General features: G+C 40.2%; 1 protein-coding gene across 1 annotated transcript in view; it reads left to right on the top strand.

Moving 5' to 3' along the window:
- Nucleotides 1–18,660, top strand: part of ccdc85al (coiled-coil domain containing 85A, like) — a 28,677-nt gene extending 10,017 nt beyond the window's left edge. Inside the window, exons 3-4 of the mRNA XM_008282867.1 lie at nt 14,556–14,613; nt 17,388–18,660. Coding sequence (XP_008281089.1) covers nt 14,556–14,613; nt 17,388–17,406 — 77 coding nt within the window. The 3' untranslated portion in view covers nt 17,407–18,660. The remainder of the gene's footprint in view (nt 1–14,555; nt 14,614–17,387) is intronic.
- The last annotated feature ends 3,569 nt before the right edge of the window (nt 18,661–22,229 follow it).

Here is a 22,229-nt window from a genome sequence, read left to right as displayed (position 1 = left end):
AAGATAATTCAATCTCAATTCATGAACATGTTGAGCAGTTCCAGGATGTGTCTAAACATCCCCCCCCCCCGACCCCACCAGCAGCTCCTAAGTAGCTGTTTGAGTTATGAAGCAGGCTGCTTGGCGTGTACTTGCGTCGCTCCAGCCCAAACCCCAGAGGTATGTGACAAATGTTCCGCAGTAGCCCCAGTCATCCGGTAGACACGCAAACCCAGCGGAATGGAGAACAGTCTTTGTCCTCTTACGCCATGCCAGTGGGGAACAGCCCACTGAGCTGAGAGGAAATTAGCTTGCTAGGCCAGGTAATTAACTGGAAGTTGAATGGCTGCCATGTACGAGGGCTGGGCTGGGCCTGAGGGACTCTCTGTCAGTCCCAAAGTCACCAGCAGTAACCACATTTAGCTGTGTTACATTTACTTCAGCTGTAGCTGTGTGCCATGCTGAGAGCTGGCAGTCAGAGAGTATCAGGTGATCAGGTGGAAGTGAAGGAGGAGAGCGGAGCTGCGCCGATGTAGCTGAGAGCATTATGTAAACTGTGCAGGCTGTGACCTGCAGGTTTGGCAGATTTGGGGCGTCTTTGTTTTTGAGTCGGGGGATAAGAGTTGATGTGAGCTTCATGACTCATTTAACTTAATGTATATTCAGCGTGAGAAGGTTTGCTAAGGAACATTAACAGAACTGTCATAAGTCAAACAGCATAATCAGGCTACCTTACATTTATTCGTCTGATGCAGACACACGTTTCTGCATACTGTTAAAAGACTAGCATGAGTTTATCAGAGTTGGGAATGTAGCCCAGCAATTCCCATTTTTTTTTATTGATTTCATGTCAAACAGATAACCTGAGTCCGTTTTTAAAGTCACAATGACAATTTAACATTTTCATAACACAGCACCAGTCCAAATGGGATAAAGATTAACAAATGCTGCAACAACATAAGGTAAAACCTGCATAAAGAGAAATTAAATGCACGTCTCCTTTTGCCAAGTTAAGAGTAGAAAAATAAGCCTGCCAATTAATTACAAACCCTTACAGAGAGAAAATGAAATCAGTTTAATATGACAAAAAAAATAAGCCGATTTTGAGCAGTTGGCAAACCTCGTCTTGCTGCCTTCACAGTTGTAGTTATTGACCAATATTGGCCTGTCACAGATAAATCAGTATCAGTGTATATGCGCTGTCACAGGACATGATAGAGAAAAAGATGCTTAGTGTAAGTTAGAAATGGTGTTATACTTTGTTCAGTAGAACAGCTCTGATCCTATTGTTTACAATGATCTCAGCACTGTCTGCAGCACATGTAGCAGAGCAGCTGAGCAGATGGTGGCGCGGAGTCAAGCTTTGTCTTTATAGTAAGCTGCTAACTAGTTTGTGATATATATTGTTGCAAATATAATTAAAACATGACCCTCAATATCTGAAATTATGGCCTCCTAAATTTGGTATCAGCCCAAAAAAATCAGTATTGGTTGGGCTCTTCTTTCTTGCAACATGTCTCGGAACAGGCTTGGACCCAAGTGCAATGTGAAAGGAAATCAGGTTTATTAAAAAAAAATAAAAAAATCAAACTGTTACAGAATAAAGAAACTAAACTCTAAGGAAACTAAACAGGGAATAACTAACTAACCTAATGCAAAGAGGGGAACTACAAAAATAATAAAAAAAAGCGGAGCTAAACTTTTTTTGGGGGGAATGCAGGCTGGAGACAGGTTGACAGACGCCTATGAAACCAGTGAATGGGATGATGACCCGGCGCAGAGTGAAGGGAAGAGCTGGTCTTTATGGGAAGGATGTGATTGGGAGCAGGTGAGCCAGGAGTTGCAGCTGTCAGTGATTGTGGTTGATTGAGAGGCAGAGAGGCAGAGAGGCAGAGAAACAGACAGAGAGAGAGAGAGAGACAGACAGAGACAAAAGCTGAGGCCCAGGCTGGGTGAGGGAGAGAGAAAGAGAAAAAGGGTGCCAGGCAGGGGTTGAAACAGGAATCCTGACACAACAGGCACCAAACAAGCATTTAAAGTTTTTCCTTTGTCATGTCAATAAAACATTCAGCGTGCCTAACTACAACAGAGCAATCAGCAAATGTTACCTATTCCATAATGTGCTGTAAATCCGAGACATAGTGTTTTTTCTTGGGCCAGCTAGCTCGTCTGTGCTGCATGTCAGTCATCATTCACTATTCAGGAAGCGAATGAGCTGCTTTGCTGCTGCTATCAGTAGCTTTTAAAGCTCAATGTGAGATAACATATCAGGAATATAACATGTCAAATGGACGTAGTTATCCATTTCCTAGGGCATAAATTTATCTCCTGTCCATACTGTGCATTATGCGCATTTGATATAATGGTTTCCCTGATGAGAATGACAGCGAGGCATGTGCTGCTCCCATTATCGCGGATGGATGGGCCGATCCTCCCAACATGAAAAAGATTGGCACCACTGTCATTATATTTATGTCATTATCTCTTACTAGTTCTCTTTCAGCAATGTCTTTTGGTCTGTGAGATTTCCTCTTAAAGATATTGAAATCAATTTTCATTACCCCCCACTGCTCCAGACTGACTGGCTCATTTCCTTTACCGTTAGAGCAAAAAGGTACATTTAATTACCTCTTTCATCCGGCTTTGTGAGAGCTTTAGCTGCAGGTAAAACATGTCATTGAGAGGATTCTTGAGTTGCTTTGATCTGCAGAAGACAGAGATGAAGATGGTCATTTTCTGTCCTGGAATGGTGATTTTTTTGATAGTTTCTCTAAATGATGGACTGATGACAAGGAAAAACATTTTTTTAATATACATTTGTCAATATTCTTGTGATGCAGTGACGAAAATCTTTTTTTTAATTTTTTTTTTTATTTCTTTAATGTGAGCAGAGGGTTAACATCAGCTCATCCTTCAGACTTTATGTGATGGAATACCACCTGTATTTTATATTTCATTGCATTGTTCTGAAACACACTACACACACTTTTTTTTTTTTTTTTAATCATCTAATGCAATACATCGCATTATTTCTAGCTCAATCCAAAGGGCTTTTAAAATGACCAAACTACAAAGGGATTACTGTTGTTTTCATCAGGGACGGGAGTAACAAAAGTGTCTGTAAAAGTGTAAACAAGTTTCAGCCCCAGGACGTAGGTCATCAAAGTCCAAAAGGCTTGTGGGAGTTGAGCAGACAGAAGTCATTAAATCTAAACCTTTGTTGTCAGATGAAACCGCAAGGAATTCTGGGAAGCTTAAAAGACGAGCCTCATCCACAGTCGCTGAAATTACCAATATTTTATCTCACCCCCACCCACCAGAGCAGCGTGCATACATCACAATCCTCTACACGCCACTCTATGCCCGCTCTGTTATATTATTCATCAGCACTGAGGAGTGATGGGTGGTGACATGTTAAAATAGGACAACAGCAGTTTATCTTGCAAGTGTCTGTTTAAATATTTAATTTACCTTTGAGAATTACAGCAGAATGCATGCTTCAGCAATGCAGCTGACAACGCGGGCCCTTGTAGAATGTGGAGGGGATGATGTGGCGCTTCAAATGCAACAAAAAAAGAGCTAAGGGCAGATGTTGTCGCAGCACTTGTGTCCATAAATCTTTCTGACAGTATTCTGTTTTTTTTCCAATAGTCTTTTGACCTCTTCTGTTTAAATGTGATTCTTGAAAGTTTTAGTGCCCATCCATCATGGCTAAATGTGCAAAGTGAGTGACTACTATGAGACAAAAGAATTCATGCCGATATTCAAAATGTGGCGTCTGTGCACGTGTTTGCCATCCATTGCATGAGTATGCGCTGACCTGGATGTGGGGGGTTATGCACATCTTGGTCCCTGAGTTCAATAAGGCAAAAGAACTGCATGCACACACACACAAAAACACACGCAAACACACAGAGACAGCCCTCGTAGGCTTGATCAGCCTACAGGGTGCCAATTATTTCACTCTGTTCCAGTGAGTTTCATGCTCTCATCTCTCCATGGTCTACTTCAGCAGCACAGTGAGCCGCTTAGCAGATACTGAGGCTTTAAGTTATTTGCTGTTTCCACCTGCTGCCATCTCTCCACTTCATCACAGTTCTCTCACTTTATTTAGACGCTTACCATTAATTACAACAGCGTGACAGTTTTTGTTGTCCTATTCATGTATTTTTATACTCTGCCTAATGTGATGTGACAACAATTTCTCTGATAATGGACCCATTTTATCAGCCTAAAATACATGCATTAGAAAAGAACAAAGAACATTTGTTAAGATACAGTGCCTATAAAAAGTAGTCAAGCCCCATTGGAAGTTTTCCCCTCTAAGGCTTTTCAACTTTGAATCATCGTCTATTTCATTTGGCTTTTTTGTCAAGAAAAACGATTCTTTCATGTCAAAGTGAAAACTGATTTTGTAGGAGCGAGAAGTGACATAATTAGTGAAATAGAGGTCATCTGAGTGCAGTGAATGTGTCTGGAAGATCCAGTAACTAGTAAGTTAGTACTCCAGGCTATAACTACACCATGAAGACAACAGAACAACACTTGAAAAGCACAAGTCAGGGGATAGATTCAAGAAAGTTCACTGCATATACCTTGGAGCACAGTTAAATCTTCAAGTTCAAGAAAGCCACTGTTTGGGGGAAAAAAAGAAGAAGAAGAAAGAGTCACATTAAAGTTCAACTGGAGATCACATGAAGGCATGTGAGACACTGAAAGGAGGTTCGTTGGTCTGATACCATCAGACTAGACACTATATTGGGCAAATGCTAAACATCCTCACGAACACACCATTCCCATGATGAAGCATGGTGGTGGCAGCATCATGATGTTTGGATACTTTTTGGCTGCAGGCCCTGGAATGCTTGTAAAGGCAGAGTGTAAAATGAATGCAGCAAAGTATAGAGAAATCCTGGAGGAAGGCATGATGCAGTCTGCAAGAGAACTGTGGCTTGGAGAAAGATTTGTTTTCCACAAAGAAAATAACCTGTAGCATGCAGCCAAATCTACACAGAAATGGTTTAAAGATAACAAGAAATGGATTGACTGCATCAGACCTCAATCCAACTACAGATTTGTGGCAGGATTTGAATAGGACTGTTTACTCATGATCCCTCTATAACCTGACAATTTTGCAAAGAGGAATGAGATAAAATTGCAGCATCTAGATGTGCAAGGCTGAATGAGACCTATCCACACAGGCTGCTGTAATTGCCACAAAAGGTGCATCTACTAAATACTGACTTGATGGTGGTGATCACTTATGCAATCACTTATTTTGAAAGAGGTGTACCTGCAGCTTTCTTCCTGAAACGTGTATGGGCAGCACAGTTCGGTTGATCTTAAAGTTACAGACACTGAAATAGCTCGCTTGGAACAGGGCTAAAAAAGGTTATCGGCATGGTGGAATTAACAATCTGTGCAGTATGTTGAGCTCAAACTTCAAATATACACTCTGGGGACAAGTGAGATTTAAAGAAACTTGTTCAAAAATAGCATAATATGGGACCTTTAAGCATGCCTTATCATTCCACTGCATATACATCCTGCGGGAAATACATGCTAAAAATACAAATACAAAGTAGTTTACCCTGAGTGTAATTTTACTGATCTAAAGAAGAAGGACAGGCTGCTTATATCTAATGTGCCCATTACCGACAGCCAGTGGAGCCAATCAGCATGTTGGTGCTACAATCTAGTGCTGCAGACATGAGGGAACAGATGAAGTGAAGTGTTATTAACTTGAAGTCTGACCAAACACTGACTTGACTACATAAATATCCTTCATCTTATTTCCACTTGGTGTATGGCCGCGCATAATCTCCGTATTATACATTCTGAACTTAGCCTCGTGCTCTCTGAATTGCACATAGCAGCACTGACTGCAGCTGCCTGAGGGACTAAAAGACAAGTAGCTTTCCTGCCAGGCCTCCTCGCTCACTGACTGACTGACTGACTGACTCTCTGGTTGTCTGACTGACTGCCAGCTAAACGGAAGGTCACTGATCTACCATGCATCTCCACGGGCTTTCCTGCCCAGCCGGCCTGAATAATTTATACGGCAGATTTTTAGAAGATCTGAGGGAATGGCCATGTGAAATTACCGAGCATTGATTCAGTAAATTGAGAGAAAGAGAGTGAGTTAGATAGGAGGGGGTGCTAGAAATTGACAGATCAAAGGGGACTGAGAGACGAGCAGCCTTGAGGAGAGCAGGTTTGTGTGTTTTCTGGCTTGATTCAGACATCAATAACAACTCGATTACTGGTTTTGAGAAATTACACAGATACGATCATTCAAAATTTTCTTGCTGAGCTGCTTTATTGTTATGCTCAGAGCACTCTTCTTGAATCGAATTCATTTTTACCAGGCAAAAAAAAAAAGATTGTATTTTGTTAGCAAAGTGTTCAGAAGTGGTCCTAATTTCCGTTATGTACTGCAAGATTATGATATATAGAGAGAGTCAATAATTGGTGTTTGGCTAAAGAGGGAAAAGGGTTCCCCATCCGTAACAGTGATTTATTCAGTGTGGGATCAGCTTCTCCCCAGCCAATCTTGCAGATCTCTTTGTGGAGAAATTTAGAGCCTTTCTGGTATACAGAGGTGGAATTTCAGGGAGCTTAGCCCTCACATTATTCTGGAGTAATCACATTATCTATATACTCTTGCTCTGACCTACAGCAAACCCCCATTCCTCTCCAGATCTCTCACATCCCATTAAATCCAATTTTGGTTTTAACACCCCTCCCATAACTAAATCAGCAAACACTGTCCAAGTGTGATGCATGTTTTCTCACTTTATAACTCTCCTTGAAGAGGTCACAGATGCTGGTTGGAATTCAGAAAGAGCAAGTTTCATTAGACATTGATATTAAGTTCTCTTTAAGGGGATTCTCTGGATTTTGGCATGTGGCTGGTGTCTGTTAACTGAACCGCAACAACACAAGACAGCAGCTTGTAATCTTGCGATTGGTGAGTGTGTGAATACTGACCTTGAGACAGCAAATCCATTCGAGCCATTTGTTTTAGTGCTTAAGCGGTCACAGTTTAAGACCCAGAATAGAGCTAGTTTGATTTTGTTTCCATCCAGCTGTTTTCTCAGATCTTTCATGTAGTGTCTGTCTATGCTTACAGTATACAACAGAAGTGAGTGAGTGTGCAATATCACTTAAATGTCAAAGGATTCAAAGTTGTATCACGTTACAGTTATTACTTCTAAGGCCCCCACAGTAAAATCTCAATGCAAGAAAAGACAATACATCTTTCATTACTGAGATTCATGTCTGGTCTTTTCAGTATTCCGCATGTCGACCTTTATTTTTGATGACTGACTCAATCATCCCCAGACTGGAGGACACCGGTGTTATCTAGATTTCTACAGAGATTTTCTGCTATTCTTCAGATATAGTTTTCTTTTAAGCTGCTCTTTGTCGGAGGGGTTGTGTTGCTCTACCTTTCTCTTTTGAATACCCCAAAGGCATTCTACTGGATTCGATACTTGGCCAGATCATAGTTTTCTTTCTTCTCTAGAAACTCTGGTTTGATTTTGGCTGTATGCTTTTGATCGTTATCAGGCTGGAATTATCCCATTTTGCTAAGTTGCTGCAGATTGTGAGTCATCTTGTCAGCCAGTATTTTTGTATTTCTCACAGGCAGTCACAGTCTGTCTATAAATGTCATCTCCCTAAGACCATTTGCACACACTCTCACTTCTGTGTCTCACTGTAAGGGCTATGCATTCACTGTAGTAGTCCAGGGCAGGTTTACACCAAACATACTGGACCTCGTCTGAGCTGTACAAATTTATCTTGTTCTGATCTGACCAATGAATGTCTGCCAATATTCATCACTCTTTTCATATTAATTAGCAAAGACTTATCTTGTTATATTTTGAAAAAGAGCAAGCATAGATTTTTTTCTTGGATGCCATCCATAGAGGTTGACATTGTGCAGTGTCCTTGCTCTGTGTGAGTTGTAACAGAAAATCTGATTTCCACTGATAACCCTTGGGCCAAGACTGAAGCACTTGTCCCTCAGTTTTTAAAAAATGTGTTGTACAAGTAACGCACTGTCTGTGGCATCATTTGAGGAGAACAACCACTGCAGCTCTGATTAGTGGTACTATGGCTCGATCTTGACCTCCTCATTACTGCTGCAAATGTGTTTTGACAGATTTTTATGTGGTCACAGTCTTTCCTGCATCCATTTCAACTTTGTAAAGTCTTGCAGTCATTATTTTTCCTGTGGAGCCATGATGCAGACATGAAGATAGAAACAGCACATAGGACCAACAACTGAGAAGGTTTTGGTGTTCACAGGTCAATTTAAAACCGTATTCATGTTTTTAGGCTAAATAAAAATCACAGGTGTACTCAGTTTTATTTTAGTGATCACAGGTTGTATAACTTGTGTGTCAGCAAACACAGGTGTTTTGATTTATATTGCACTGATTTTATGCTTATTTTCAATGTTGTCTTTCCATAGCATTTGTTTTTGATTTTTATAACAGGAAGTAGTCTATTTACAAATAATGCAAGTTTTGCGAGGGGTTTCAAGTTTGAAACATTTGACATTTAAATGATATTGCACCAGGGTGTGTTCATTTTTGTTGTATGCTGTACACATTTTCTAACTGCACGTAGTTGTTTTTATGTTGCAATTCACTACAGATATATACCGGGAAATGGCAGAGCGGCCCGACTGTTAGCCAGACTGAAATAAACATAGAGGCAGTAAGACAAATATATCAAGCATGGCTGAAACTGATCTGGAGCTTGAGAACAGAAGGGCGCCATTCACCTTCGTCCAGCCATGTGATGACAGCGCTCTGCCAACATGTGAACATTATTATGAAAAATCCTCTTGAAAACATCTGGAACCAATCAAGTTGTATTGTGGGCACTGACCTAAAATATATGTTTTTTTGGCAGCCCTAACAGCTTGACTCCATAATGAGAAGAAAGTAAGGCAAAACACGATGGGAGATGCACAAAACTGTATGTTGTTACGCCACTTCTTTGTACACACTAAAAGCATCAATTGACCTGCACAACGTGGGCGCTCTTTATATACAGTCTGCGGTGCTCATGTAAGCATGTAGGCTAACTCTTACTCTTTTTGCCCCCCCAAGAAAGTTTATTTAACTAAGACGGCTACATGCAATGTTGACAACAAAGTGTCAGCCCAGCTAAACACAACTGTGCTTGGAAAAGAAATAGCAAAGGGAGAAACTAAGTGAAGCACAACCTGCTGAAATCTGTCCATTGTAACTTTAAAAAAAAAAAAACAAAACTCACAATGCAGTCTATTAGATAAGTGGTTAAGTGTCGGAGTCAGGATCAGTTCAAAATTAAACTCAGAACGGACTTTCTGTTGCTCTAAGCAAAGTGCACACCCACATCATTAGATGAGTGTAACATTAAAATGAAAGTATTGAGTAAAAATAGCCAATATTTAAGCTTGTGCATGACAGCAGCAATGTAAGTGTCTGCCACTCGTTACACACACAGCGAGACGCCACCTGAGAATCTGTAGCTCCTACATAATGTATGTTTACTCAGCATTTAAACATGAAGATCACTTTTACTGATACATTCTTCTTCTAGCCAATCCTTTATTCTTCTGGTTTATTTCTTTATTTCTTAAACAGATTAACTGAAGTGATAGTCTTTGTTTGCATGTACAAACTTGACCAATAAAGTTGATTCTAATTCTAAATTACTATAAAATGTCATTATTTTCTTTAGGCAGATGTGTTCTTTGTCTTGTTGTTATTCGTGTGTTTGGATAGACCTAATAGTTTTAACTACATCTGAGGATAGGGAACATTACAGGAATCTAGCTATCTCTAGCTATCACTATTTTGGAGATCAAGTGCCAAAAAGCTTGACAATTGACAAACTTTGACTCACAGTTGACTTGGGTGGGACCAAACAAAGAATGTGGCCTTGGTGTTTTCTCAAAATAAAGCGAATGATATTGTTTTGCCTAACTAGCAGGTCTGCCTCACTGCACAATCCAAAGCCTATCCCAGCTGACTTAGGGCGAAGGCAGCCCTGTGAGCCCAGGTCTACACTTAGAGACAGATAAGCAAGCACACTCACATTCACACCTGCAGACGATTTAGGATTGCCAATTAAACTCAACATGTTTTTTGACTTGTTGAAGGAAGCCGGAGAATCCGGAGAGAACCCACACTGCACAGGGAGAACATGCAAACTCCATGCATAAAGATCCCGGTGCCCCCACTGGGATGTGAACCAGCGACCTTCTTGCTGAGAGGCAACAGTGCTAACCAACTGCGCCACCTTGCAGCTTGAAGTGTGTTTTGAAAATGGTATCATGCAGACAGTGGTAGGGAAGGACCAAGTCAGCTGAAATAAGCGGCTAATGACATCGTACACCCTGCGAGTCAGACTACAGTTAAAGAGATGATAAAGCAGTGTATGTTTTAGGGCAGGACAACTTTATGATTGTTCTCTGTCAGATCCACCCCTCCTTTGCCTTATCCAAATCCTAAAAGTCAAGATGGCAATGGCAAAAATAAGAGCTTGAGGCTTCAAAATGGTCCACAAACCAATGGGTGACATCACTGTCACGACTTCCATCTTTTATATACAGTCTATGGTTGACGGTAAAAATGACCAGACAGTTGAGACTCTGCAGTAGTCTTCTTTGCAATAACACACATTAGCAAAACCATTTCCTGTGCAAACCTGTTTGCCACAATCATCATTTTCTAATGGATGAATGTATCGAGTAGTTATTTTTGAAGATTAATCTGGACATGCCAGACAGGAAGAGAACATGTAACTGTATGAAACTAATCACATTGTGTAGTAGGTTTTTCTGATTCAACCAGCATAAACATACATTCAGACCTAGGATATTCTCATTCATTATTAGAACCGATACATGCTGAGTGTAATTTTAGCATCAATACAAACCCAGATACAGAAACTGCTTGTATCTCGTTGCAGGACCGCTTCTGTATTGATCCGCCAGAACATGTCGAGACAAAACGCTGCTTTCAGATGTACCATCTAAATAGCTATCAGCTACACTTCCTGCACACTTCCTGGCTGTTTGTTTGCGCTCATGTGTTTGGAAGAGGCGAGGTGCGTGCAATTGTGTGTTTTTTTCACCCCGGCGTGTCTATGAGGCTTAGCCGTGAAATCAATCCCATTCCACACACCCTGACCTCCAAATGAAAACACCCTCCGGCCCGCCACTGCATCCACCCGACTCTTTAAAAGAGTTTTCATATCTTTGTGCCGTCTTGCCTCATTCCCACATCCCCCCGTGAACATAAACACAGCGAGGGCAGGGGCAGGGAACAGAGTGAAGGTGGCTACTGGAATCTTTTGCACAACTTGGCGGTCACAAGAGTGTTATGAATCTTTAATGCGAGATGTTAGCACGGCAAGGAGAGGAAATGTGCTGAAAACATGATTATGGACTCATGGGGAGGAGAAAACCGTTGGCCGGGAGAGAAAGAGATAGAGATATCAAGCGAGGGAGCAAGGATAAAAGAATTTTGAAGGGCAAAGAAGGTAAAGAGGGATAACATTTTTCTATTTTTTATTTTTTTTTTGTCAAGCTTATGCCGCTTAAGGCAAAGGCATTTTTCCACAGCTTAACGGAACCGAGTTGTGACCAGAGCTGCTCACAGAGCTGCTCACAGAGCCGACGGTGTATGACAGTAAATACAGTATTGTGTGCTTTAGAGCAGCTTTAGAGTTGCATCATTTGGTTTGACAGCAGCATTTTTCGCGAGAGGCAGAAATAAAGCAGAGCAGGGGGCTTTGGACGAGGATGTCAAGATGGACTCAAGGGCCTAATGGCAGTAAGGTTGAGGGCGATAGTGTGATTTCAGTCTGACTGCGAGACAAAATAACTGAACTTTAGGCGGACCGAGCTGTTTAGTCTGTCACCCCCTTGATGCAAAAATAAATCCTGCATCTCCCTGTCTGCCATCTTTGTCTCCTGGAGTTGAAGTTTATATAAATCCGTCCGCCTGCAGGTGTTCTTGTGGGCCTCAGAAGATTCCCTTTTGCCCACCATGTGAAGGTGCATCGTTGTCACCTGTAACACTACAACACAGACTGACAATACTGTGCTACAAAAGGTATTCACCTCTCTTGGAAGTTGAATTCTTTTAATACTTTTCAGCATTGAATCGAGGTCAATATAATTAGGTTATTTTATTAAATTTACAACTAAAGTGTCTTGAAAACAGTCATGAAAACAGTGTTCCTTTCGCTTCATGATGTAGTTACAGCCAGGAGTACTGATTCACCAGTGACTTTCCAGATACAGGTGTCTTTATACACTGATATCAGTTTCACTAACTGTGTGACGTGTCGAATTAGGTGAGTTATGTATTATTTTCGGTTTTATATTTTTAATTAATTGACACTAATTTGAAGAAATCTATTTTCACTTTGACATGAAAGAGTCTTCTTTGGTAAATTCTTTTGTCTAAAGATAAAGGGACCATGATTCAGTGTTGAAAAGCAGTAAACGGGGAAAACATCCTAGGAAGATGAAATACATTTTATATGCACTGTTGCTGCTTTCAAGCCAGAAAAATAGAGTTTGCTAAGGTGAGCAGGGGCATCAGAAATTCAAGTTGTAGAGGCTTCACTGCTTGCATCTGTATTATGAGACACGTATTTTTTTTTTTTAGATGTTTTCTTTAATCTCACTTGTTTCTACCTAAATGTGAGCAATTGTAACACAACCTAACCCCCCTTGAGGATCAATAATGTATTCTGGTTCTGCTATTTTATTATTTGTACTTGAAGTCATGTTAATTAAGAAGTTGGTCTGATATTATTTAGGTCTCCCATAATAATCAGGACTTGGACACAGGATCTCTGCGGGTGTCCTGTGGGTTTTGTGGGTTTGGGGTCTTCATGGATCGGGCTCATTCTGCTGCATTCCACACATCACACTGTGTTCTGAGGAATTTTGAAGCCGAGTTGATTCCTTTCCTGATCAATTTTTGGGTGTGGTGACCTGCTGGGGGAGGGCGCTGCCTTAAAGGGGGCGTTGATTATGTGCCAATGATTAAGTAGGTGGTATGTGCCAAAATAACATCAGAATAAATGTCAGGAGGTCAAGGTTTCCAAGCAATTTCCCACAATTGCATTGTAACAGGACAATCTATGCTATTCACCTCACCTGCTAGTGGCTTTATTGTTGCAGCTATATTAATACCTTATAGTGATTATATATTATTTATTTTATTTTTTGTTGTTGTATTGTTGTAACCTTTGTTACTGCCCTCTTGGCCAGGGCTCCCTCGCAAAAGAGATGTCAACCTCAATGGGACTAACCTGGTTAAATAAAGGGTAAATAAAAATAAATTTAATTTTAAAAAAAGTCTATTTTTATGTCATTTATCGATGGTGGCACTGGAGATATTATGTGTGAACGTTGTGGCATCATATACAAACAATTCTATCTTAAAATAAAGCAAAGTCTTTCAAGTTTGTTCATATAATTTGCTCGGTTTTGGAAATTATATATTTGAAATAACTGAAATCGAAAATTCCTAAAACATTCACTTCTATAAGCTGCTTCTTCCTAAAATAAGAAAAAAAACGACCTTCTTACTCTTCACACTCCAAAACAAAAGGAAATTTAAGAAAGTCATATGATCTTGTTTCGGGGTGATTAAATCTTCTTTTGTGCAGTCAAATACAGATAATATTGTCAAGCACCAAATACACTCGGTTATTAGACGTGTTTCAAGATGACAGCTCTTGATTTGGATTTTTGAGGTATTCAATCTATTTTTCAGCTCAAGCTGACAAGAAACAACCCAGACTGGTGGATTTCACCAGTGCTCGACAAGATTAGTCTTGACAATCACGCTGAAATAAGATATCTCAACTTTCTTTTTTTGCAACGCTGCGTGTCAAGAAATGGTCTGAACTTTGGACAGACTCTGGCAACATGTTTCTGCCACCTCTTAGCTTTTTATCAAAGACAATTTAACACAATGGATTCGATGTTTTCTTCTAACTCTCAGCAAAAAAAAAAAAAAAAGAGGAGAATTTGTGTATTTTCCAAAATGTCAAACTGGGCTTTCCCAAATAGTTTGAAGGCATCGTAATTTTATTGTATGTAAACTTCTGACTTTGAAGAAAGTAATAAAGAAATTCTCTAAAAAAAATCCTCTCACTCATGATTCTGGCTTTTAGCAAATATAAATATTATTTTAATAATCCTACTGGACCTAAAACAGGAAGGGTTTAGTCTGATTTAACAGACGATGAGAAATGAAAGGTTATGTGTATTTTTTATACACCTTCAGCTTCTGTCTCTTTTTGTTCTATCACAAACTCACTGTACTCCATTTCCATATCTGACACAGTATATAGTATGATACAGTATATTTCAACTGACAGTAAAAGTTGGTGCTCCATCAACATGCTTCATTTGAGTCATTTTTCTTTGCCGTGGCAGTTTAAACAGACAGACGTCGGCTCTATATCATTAGATGAATGAGGCGCTCTTCTCCATGTCACAACAACACGTTTAAGACTCTCCTCCTCTCTCTTTGTCACAGCTTTGATATCGGCCGGCTGCTGCACCAACAACTGTCGAAATGTCAAGCTATGGGACAGGTAAGAACCCCTCTCCACCTTGTTTCTTTTGCATAAACCTCTTCTGCGTTAATTAGAATCTTTGAAAGAAGAAGAACAGCCAATGAAGGTCATTGTCTGTTCTTTCCACAAGGGCCCATAATCCTGTAATTAGCTCCCATTATTCTATTTTACCATACAGCACGCTTCCTTCAGCGGCAGTCTCGAAGCCTATTTACATTTTGTTGGGTTAGAGGGATTCACATTAGAAGGATTTACATTAAATAATGAGATCTCTTTGTCAGGGGTGCGTAAAATATAGGAATATTTAGATTCTTGGTAATCAGTAGGTGATCAGTGAAATGTATTCTGTTGTGATCCAGTGTCATTGCTGGGTTGTTCCATGAGTTTGTCCGGTGTGCCGCCTCCAGATGAGTAATGTGGTTGCATGCTTAGTCTGGCCCAGGTGTAATCACAGTGGGTTTACAGTGGGACTATAGAGTTAGAGGTGACTCTATCCTGTCCCCTTATGCCATCCTACATCTTCAATCAGGCCCCAGCGGGAGGCCGAGATGGCTGTGTTAATATTTAATGACTGCAAGACAAGACATACCTCCCCCTGGAGGACAGCCGTGCCCCCCTCGGCCACTCCTGCAAACGGCATGCAACCACATACGATTGAATGCCGCACAAATGCCAGTTGTTCTGCCACATGTTGATGACTTATTCTAACACACACAGCAGAGAGTCTTTCTCCTTTTCTTTCACATGAGTATTTTCAATCCGTCACCCGTTCTGTGCCTTGGCCCACTCCCACTTACCTCCTACAAAAATATCAATGACTCAGGTGAAGAAAAGAAGAAAGTGTACTTTGTGTCAGTAGATGATTTGCGAGCTCAGAGAAACGCAACAAGGATGTGCTAACATTGCAGACTGAAGTCAGGTCCTGTGGTCGTCCCTCGGCTCGCTGGAGACAGACGCAGGCAGGAACAAAAGGATCTGTCACTGATAACCAACACAAAAGGCTGCAGAGACGAACATCTTACTTGCTCAAACTCTGTCTCGCTTGCTTTTGTTTCTCTCCACAGACTTGTATGTTTTCATCTACCTATCCATTTGTGAAACGAGGTGACAGGCTGTAGCCAATTGCTGCATTGATGCTTAATAAATCATTGGCTAAGGATTTAGAATTCAGTAACAAGCAAAGATTATCTTCTGGTTTGCCAGACTAAAAACCAAATGGTTGGTGTTTATGAGAATTATGAGCATTAGCACAAAAATATTTGTATTGTCAGCTAATTAACATTTACAGCTTCAGACTTCACTGTCAAAATCTATCTTTTTTTTTTTTTTGAAGTAGATTTTCTTTTAAGTTGAAGTGCTATTTTACAGATTTTCCCAATTTTGCTAAATTACAGACAATAACGAGTCATATATATATATATATTTACAAACGGTAGCTACAATCCTTGAGTTTAAAATGACATTTTACTGTATTTAAATCAGCAGAAATAATAGTACTTTACAGATGTTTGCCAATATTAGAAAGTAAATTATATTTAACTGTTACTTTACATGTTTTCTCTGTTTTGTCAAAATGCAAATATCTGGCAAGAACACATTAAAAAACATGCATTGAGACTGTTCAAAAAAAGAGCCAAAATTTTACATGATACATCAAAAATCTGCAATTGTTCTTTTACAGCATGTGACAATAAAATGACTTTGTTACTGTTTTACTTATTTAAATCTGCTAAAAAGTGTGGTTATTATTTGCTGTTATTTTGATGGAATTTTTTTTTACAGATTTTCTTTGGCACCCTTTCTGTTTTTTTACAGTGTACCTTCAAGGTTAAGCTTATAATTTGTGTTCTGATTAGAGATCTGGACTCATCCAGCAGGATAATGTAGATGAATCAGACTTTTTCTACAGAATATGTATTGACAGGTCACATCAGGCAATGTGGGGGTAAAATGAATAATGTCTGACTTCTATTTAGCTGCTTCAGGGTCCTCAGTGAAGTGTGAGTTGTTGCTCGCTGTGACGCTATCGTGGCTTACTGGGACACTTAGACGGGCAGAACAGAGCCATCATTAATGTTATTAGTGACTTCTGTGCTTTTCCTTCCACAACAAGGTAAAAGTCTGCAGTGAATAAGATTTGTTAGAGAATCAGGGTGTAAAAATATCTGCTTGCATCACTACAGACTGAGTAATGTTCACATCCCATTTAAAAATTACAAGCAGTTTACAGCCCCTTCTCAGTTTTAATGCAAAATCTTATCTAATAACCTGCAAGCATCTGGAGAGATAGATGGATTTGGGTTTTGTTATATTACAAATAGTAATTAGTAAATATATATATGAGGAAGAAAATTAAGAAAAAATAAAACAAATAATGTAAGCTGAATATAAAATAAACTAAAGTCACTATACATAAAATAAATAAGCCACTGTACATAAATACTGTAAGAGTTTGGACAGAGAGCCTAATAAAGTGCACTTTATATTATATATAAGATGTTATATTGCACCTTATATATTGCACATAAGTTTATCTGACCTATGACTATACTGTTAATAGAAAGGGTCTTGTATCCAGAAGCATTATGGTTGTCACTGTTGTTATCTGATGCTGATATATTTGTACAATCTAGTATCCACTGAGAATTAGACAAGAAACCAGTTAAAAAAAAAAACAGCTGCAACAACCTACAAAACTACTTCAAACCAAACTTATAGGTGATTAGATCAATCAGGGAACAACAATGCCATCCAAAGTCAACAAAGCTCTGTTCTTCTCTTTTCCTGTGCAGCTTTGATGCTTCCTCTTGACCCCAACTGTGCCGCCCACGCCTCTCCAAGGGAGGAGGGGTTGCAGTGGGAACGGCCTCCTGCGTCTCTGGCCTTGGCAGACATGGGGACCCCTGGAAGCCAGCTTCCACGACCCCAGACGGTCTGTAGTCCGCGGCCTCATCCATGTCCACAACCCTTTAAACAGCCTGCCTCCATGTTTTTGTTTCGACATATCGAGAGTTTGAGCGGACAGGGGTGGAGATTATTTTGGGAGACGCTGGTCAGTAAAACTCTGGATGTGAGTGGATGTGTGTCCCTGCCAACTGTGACATGGCTACCTCCTGGAGACACAGGGAGGGACGCTGTGGAGTGGGGATGAAGAAACGAAGAGGACATTGCACTGTGTGTGCTGCTACCCTCTGTTTACAAACGTAGGTCACTGGTGGAGAAGCACATAAAACTTTCTACACCCCCTGCCATTCGAAATCATAATCATTTTCCTACGCTCTTGCCTCTTCTTCCTATCTCTCTCCGGGATTTTCTCCTCTTTCCTTCGTCATTAGAGATCTATCATCAAATTGTGTAACGAGACTGGTGTAATCTAACATTCTGTCTCCAAAAATCCACATGATTACATGAGCGTCTCCTCCACCTTCCTCGTACAAAGATCCACAACTTTTAACAGCCATTTCAACTGAAAACAAAAACATATTTGTCAAAGATGTTCTAGCAAAGAAAAAAAAACAAAAAAACAACCTCTTCCTGTGTCTTAAACCGAGATGGTCAACATTACTAGCTGCTGACAGATGTTCTAGTTCTATGAGATGCAATGTTCAGGTGTAATTTTTCTTTTTTGTATTATCTTCTTTGCTCCCTTAAAGCGCCTATATTGAAGCTGGGGAGAAGATTATACATTTCTCCATGTTGTTTTCTACAAGGAAGTAAAGTCCAAGTAAAAAGTAGATTATTGGATTAGTTTTCTATATATCTATATATACAAATATAATATGATTATTATTTTTGACTTACTGGTATTAGAACTATTATATGAAAATGCATATGATATATATCAAATAATAAACAGACTTCTTTATCTAAAAGTGCATTGTTTATTCAAGTTTTATTCCAGAGCGTTGAAATGACTTGAAGGTGACTCCATACTGACCTTTGATCCTGCAGCTAAAGGTCACATCGGACATGTTGTGAAGCCAATTATAAGGTTCGAAACAAATCTATAAGTCTCATGAAGCAGCAGGGACAAAAACAAGTTGCTGGAAGATAACAGTAAAATGAAACCCTTTCCCATCCCCCAAGTGTATAATGACAAGAAGTTGAATCAATCAGCAAAAACACATGCAGACCACCGTGTTAAGCCCCTCATATGAAGCCTGATCTCATCCCGACAGATGGGCAACAATAGCGTCAAACTGGACAGAAGTTCCTGTTAAATCAGTGGAACTCCAACAGCCAGTTCTTCCTTCCTTGACACCCACTGCTTTTTCCTCATATCCTGCAACATCTGCTTCACTAATAAGGATTTCCGACACTGCGGTGCGTAGGTCTGTGTTTACCCTTTATGCAAACGACAATATTTTCTATTTTGCTCATCGTCAGCAAAACCGCCAAAACCAATAATTTCCGGTCCATCTCTCAAAACTTTCAGTCCTCTCTGTCTGTGACACTCAAAAACATGAGTTTGTACTTAAGATGTCAATCTTTAAAAATGACGCACAGCCCAACAATTTCCTAAAACATCAATGTACTGTAGTTTTTTTTTTTTGTTTTTTTTTGCAAATGTTACTCAAACAGCAGAAAAAGTCAACATTTATTGGGGACTGCTTTCAGTTTTGGATTAATTTGCATTTAGAGTAAGTATAGGAACAGAAGATCGAAGGGAATAAACAGCCAGTGTCATTCACTGCTGTGTTTTTTGCAATTTTGACCACAATGGAGCACTATTTAAATATATCAGACACAATACTTCTTAGAGGAATTAATTCAGTGTTTACATGTAATTTATTGACAAAAAGCCTTATTCTTTGACATTAGTATCAGAGTGAGGCATTTAAGTCAAGGTCAGATAAGGTCACTTATGGCTGCACCTCCAGGAAATGTGTGAAGGTCAGTGAAAGGTTGTAAATACAAAACTGTGTTTGGTCGCCAACTGGGTTTACTAGTTCACCCAAAGTGCAAAAGAAAATAAACTGATGCTGATCTGGTTTGATCTGATTGCTCAGAGTCATTAGGGTTTACTTATTTTGCTACAGAAAATCCCTTTAATGAGGCTCTGTGCTGTGCTGGTGTTTAAATCGCATGTCTTAGAGCTGCTGTTGCATATTCTCCTCCTATGGGGGACCTATAGTGGCTGACGGAATCGAATCATTGCTTTATCTGTAATGCAATAAGAGCAGTGCGTGGAGAAAAAAACAACTGACAAGTGTATTATTTTTTCATGTATATAACTGTGTGTGCTGCAGATGTACAGTAATACAAATGTTCTAATATCTACTTCATTGATGCCATTAGTCTGTCAGGATGTGCTTGTTAAGAGTTTATAGGTTTTCCATCTCTTATTTCTACTCTGCAGTTCACGTGTCTGTGTGTATATCCACAAGCACCCTGTGTCATTGTTCATGTGTGAATTTATGAAAGAATGTGGTAGTAACAGTGTGAGTAAATGCTTGTGTGTGTACTGTTCATTATGCACAGTCATGTGAGTGGTGTGTGTGCGCGTGTCAGCCAGGCAGCAGCAGGTTGATTAGGAAACACCTCTGCCTGCTTAACCAGGAAGATGAAGTGTGTGTGTTTATATTGATTTGTGTGCATCTGCGAATGTTGCGCCATTTCATGATCTAACGCTGCAGTTTATGTGTTTGTGTATGTGTGTGGGTGAGAGCATGCAGCGCCCTGATCTGCTCTGCTGCATTGCAGCACGTCCTGCCCATCCCGAGGTCGCTGTCGTCCTCCGCCAGGGCACTCTTCCAAGGTCGCAGCAGGTCAATCCTCCCCATCTGCATACCCAGCCGCTGCAAGGGTAAATCTATAAACACCACACCAAATCTGTCTGTTAGAGCAAACGAGATGCCATAAGAACCAGAGCCGGAGATAGCCGACTCAGGCTGTGTGGTGGCAGTAATCTATCAACACGCAGATCAGACATGTAATCTACCCAGATGACCAGTCGATCAAGAGGGAAAAACCTATCATACAAGATGAACTACTGCAGCACACACATTCCACATGCAAATACATGCAGCTGAAGTCAGATATGGTGACACTTTGACTGGGGAGCTGTTAGCCGGGTGGAGTTTACTGTCCATCTGGGGCAGATGAAGACTTTTATGGGAGCTGTCAACAGGCGAGTGAAGGCAAGGCTTTATGACCAAAAATGTCCTGGTCTTAATTTATGATGACAGAAGGACATTATTGCTTCATATGTCACTAACTGCTATAACATGTAGAGAAAATGGAAATAAACACCAGTGAGCGCTTGAAAACAGAAAGAAACACGATAAAAATGTGTGAATGTGCAAAACAAAGACCCTCCTTGGTGGGTTGACTGTTCTGCTGTAAAGGAAAAATCTAAGTTCAAGGACAGCATCAAGCAAAGGAAACAAGTATTTGTACAGCGTGTACACAATAGCTCGAAACATGATAACATTGTGGTAGAAATACAGATAATGTGTCTTCAAGGATACTGTCAGTAGTGGTATTAGTGTAAAAATCAGGTGAGCTGCACTTTCAGTAACCGACAAGTAAGCACATGTAAAACAGTGTAGAGTAGAACACCAGGGCTGTAGCAAACTGCCTAATTCATGTTCTTTTATTGTGCAAACAGTAGCAAATGGATAGACTCAAAGTGGACAAAGACATGATTCAAATGGATATATATATTTAACCTCAACCAGGTTTGCAAGTGGGGGCTGCAAGGTGGCTCATTGGTTCGCACCGTTGCCTCACGGCCAGAAGATCCCCGGTTTGCGTTAGGATGCCCAGCATCTTTCTGTGTGGAGTTTACATGTTCTCCCTGTGCAGTTTGGGTTCTCTCTGGGTTCTCCGGCTTTCTTACACAGTCCAAAAACATGTTGAGGTTAATTGGTGATTCTAAATTGACCGTAGGTGTGAATGTGAGTGTGTTTGTTTGTCTGTCTCTAAGTGTTGCCCTGTGATAGACTGGCGATCTGTCCAGGGTGTCCCCTGCTTTCACCCTAAGTCAGCTGGGATAGACTCCACGACCCTAGTGAGGATTAAGCGGTGTATAGGTAATGGATGGATGGAGGTTTACAGTTGTCATCAGATAATTGATGTTTCAAATATACTGGATGATAAATCTAAGGGTCGGAGTTGACATAGTCAGTGTCTAAGTACCACACCTCAACAACATGCCACAAACAACACAAGCCTGTCATAAGGTACACAAAAGTGTACAACAAGATGACAGCACCAAGGAAACATGTCAAATCAAGCAATTCATTATGTCAGACAGCTAACATGTCAGAAACGAAGCAAACCTGTCTTAAAGATACCAGGACGGAAGGCAGGTATCCAATGCCAGCTGTAAAGCCAGTTTAGGTTGACTGTATCTGTATCTGCCTCATTGTTTTGTCTACTTTGATGACAACATAGTCGTGTTGAAATGCTCTAGCTCCCTTTTGTACCCTGGGTATTTGCTGTTCTTGACCTAAGAAGCGTCTGTTTCAGCTGCATTTTGCCAAAAGATGTTTGGAGAACCTTGTTTCAAGTGAAACAGAGTTAAGTCAAACCAGTTTGTATTGTGATTCAGTTTTAATCAAATGTGAGCCTGAATAATGCTCTCAGATTAATGCCTCAACCCTCATGTTTTTCCAGAGGTGTCGACTGGA

The sequence above is a fragment of the Stegastes partitus genome, unplaced genomic scaffold (genome assembly GCF_000690725.1).
Source record: "Stegastes partitus isolate 25-593 unplaced genomic scaffold, Stegastes_partitus-1.0.2 Scaffold288, whole genome shotgun sequence".
Taxonomy (NCBI): domain Eukaryota; kingdom Metazoa; phylum Chordata; class Actinopteri; family Pomacentridae; genus Stegastes; species Stegastes partitus.
Note: the sequence above shows the minus strand (reverse complement) of the source record. Positions and strands in the feature narration are given on the sequence as shown.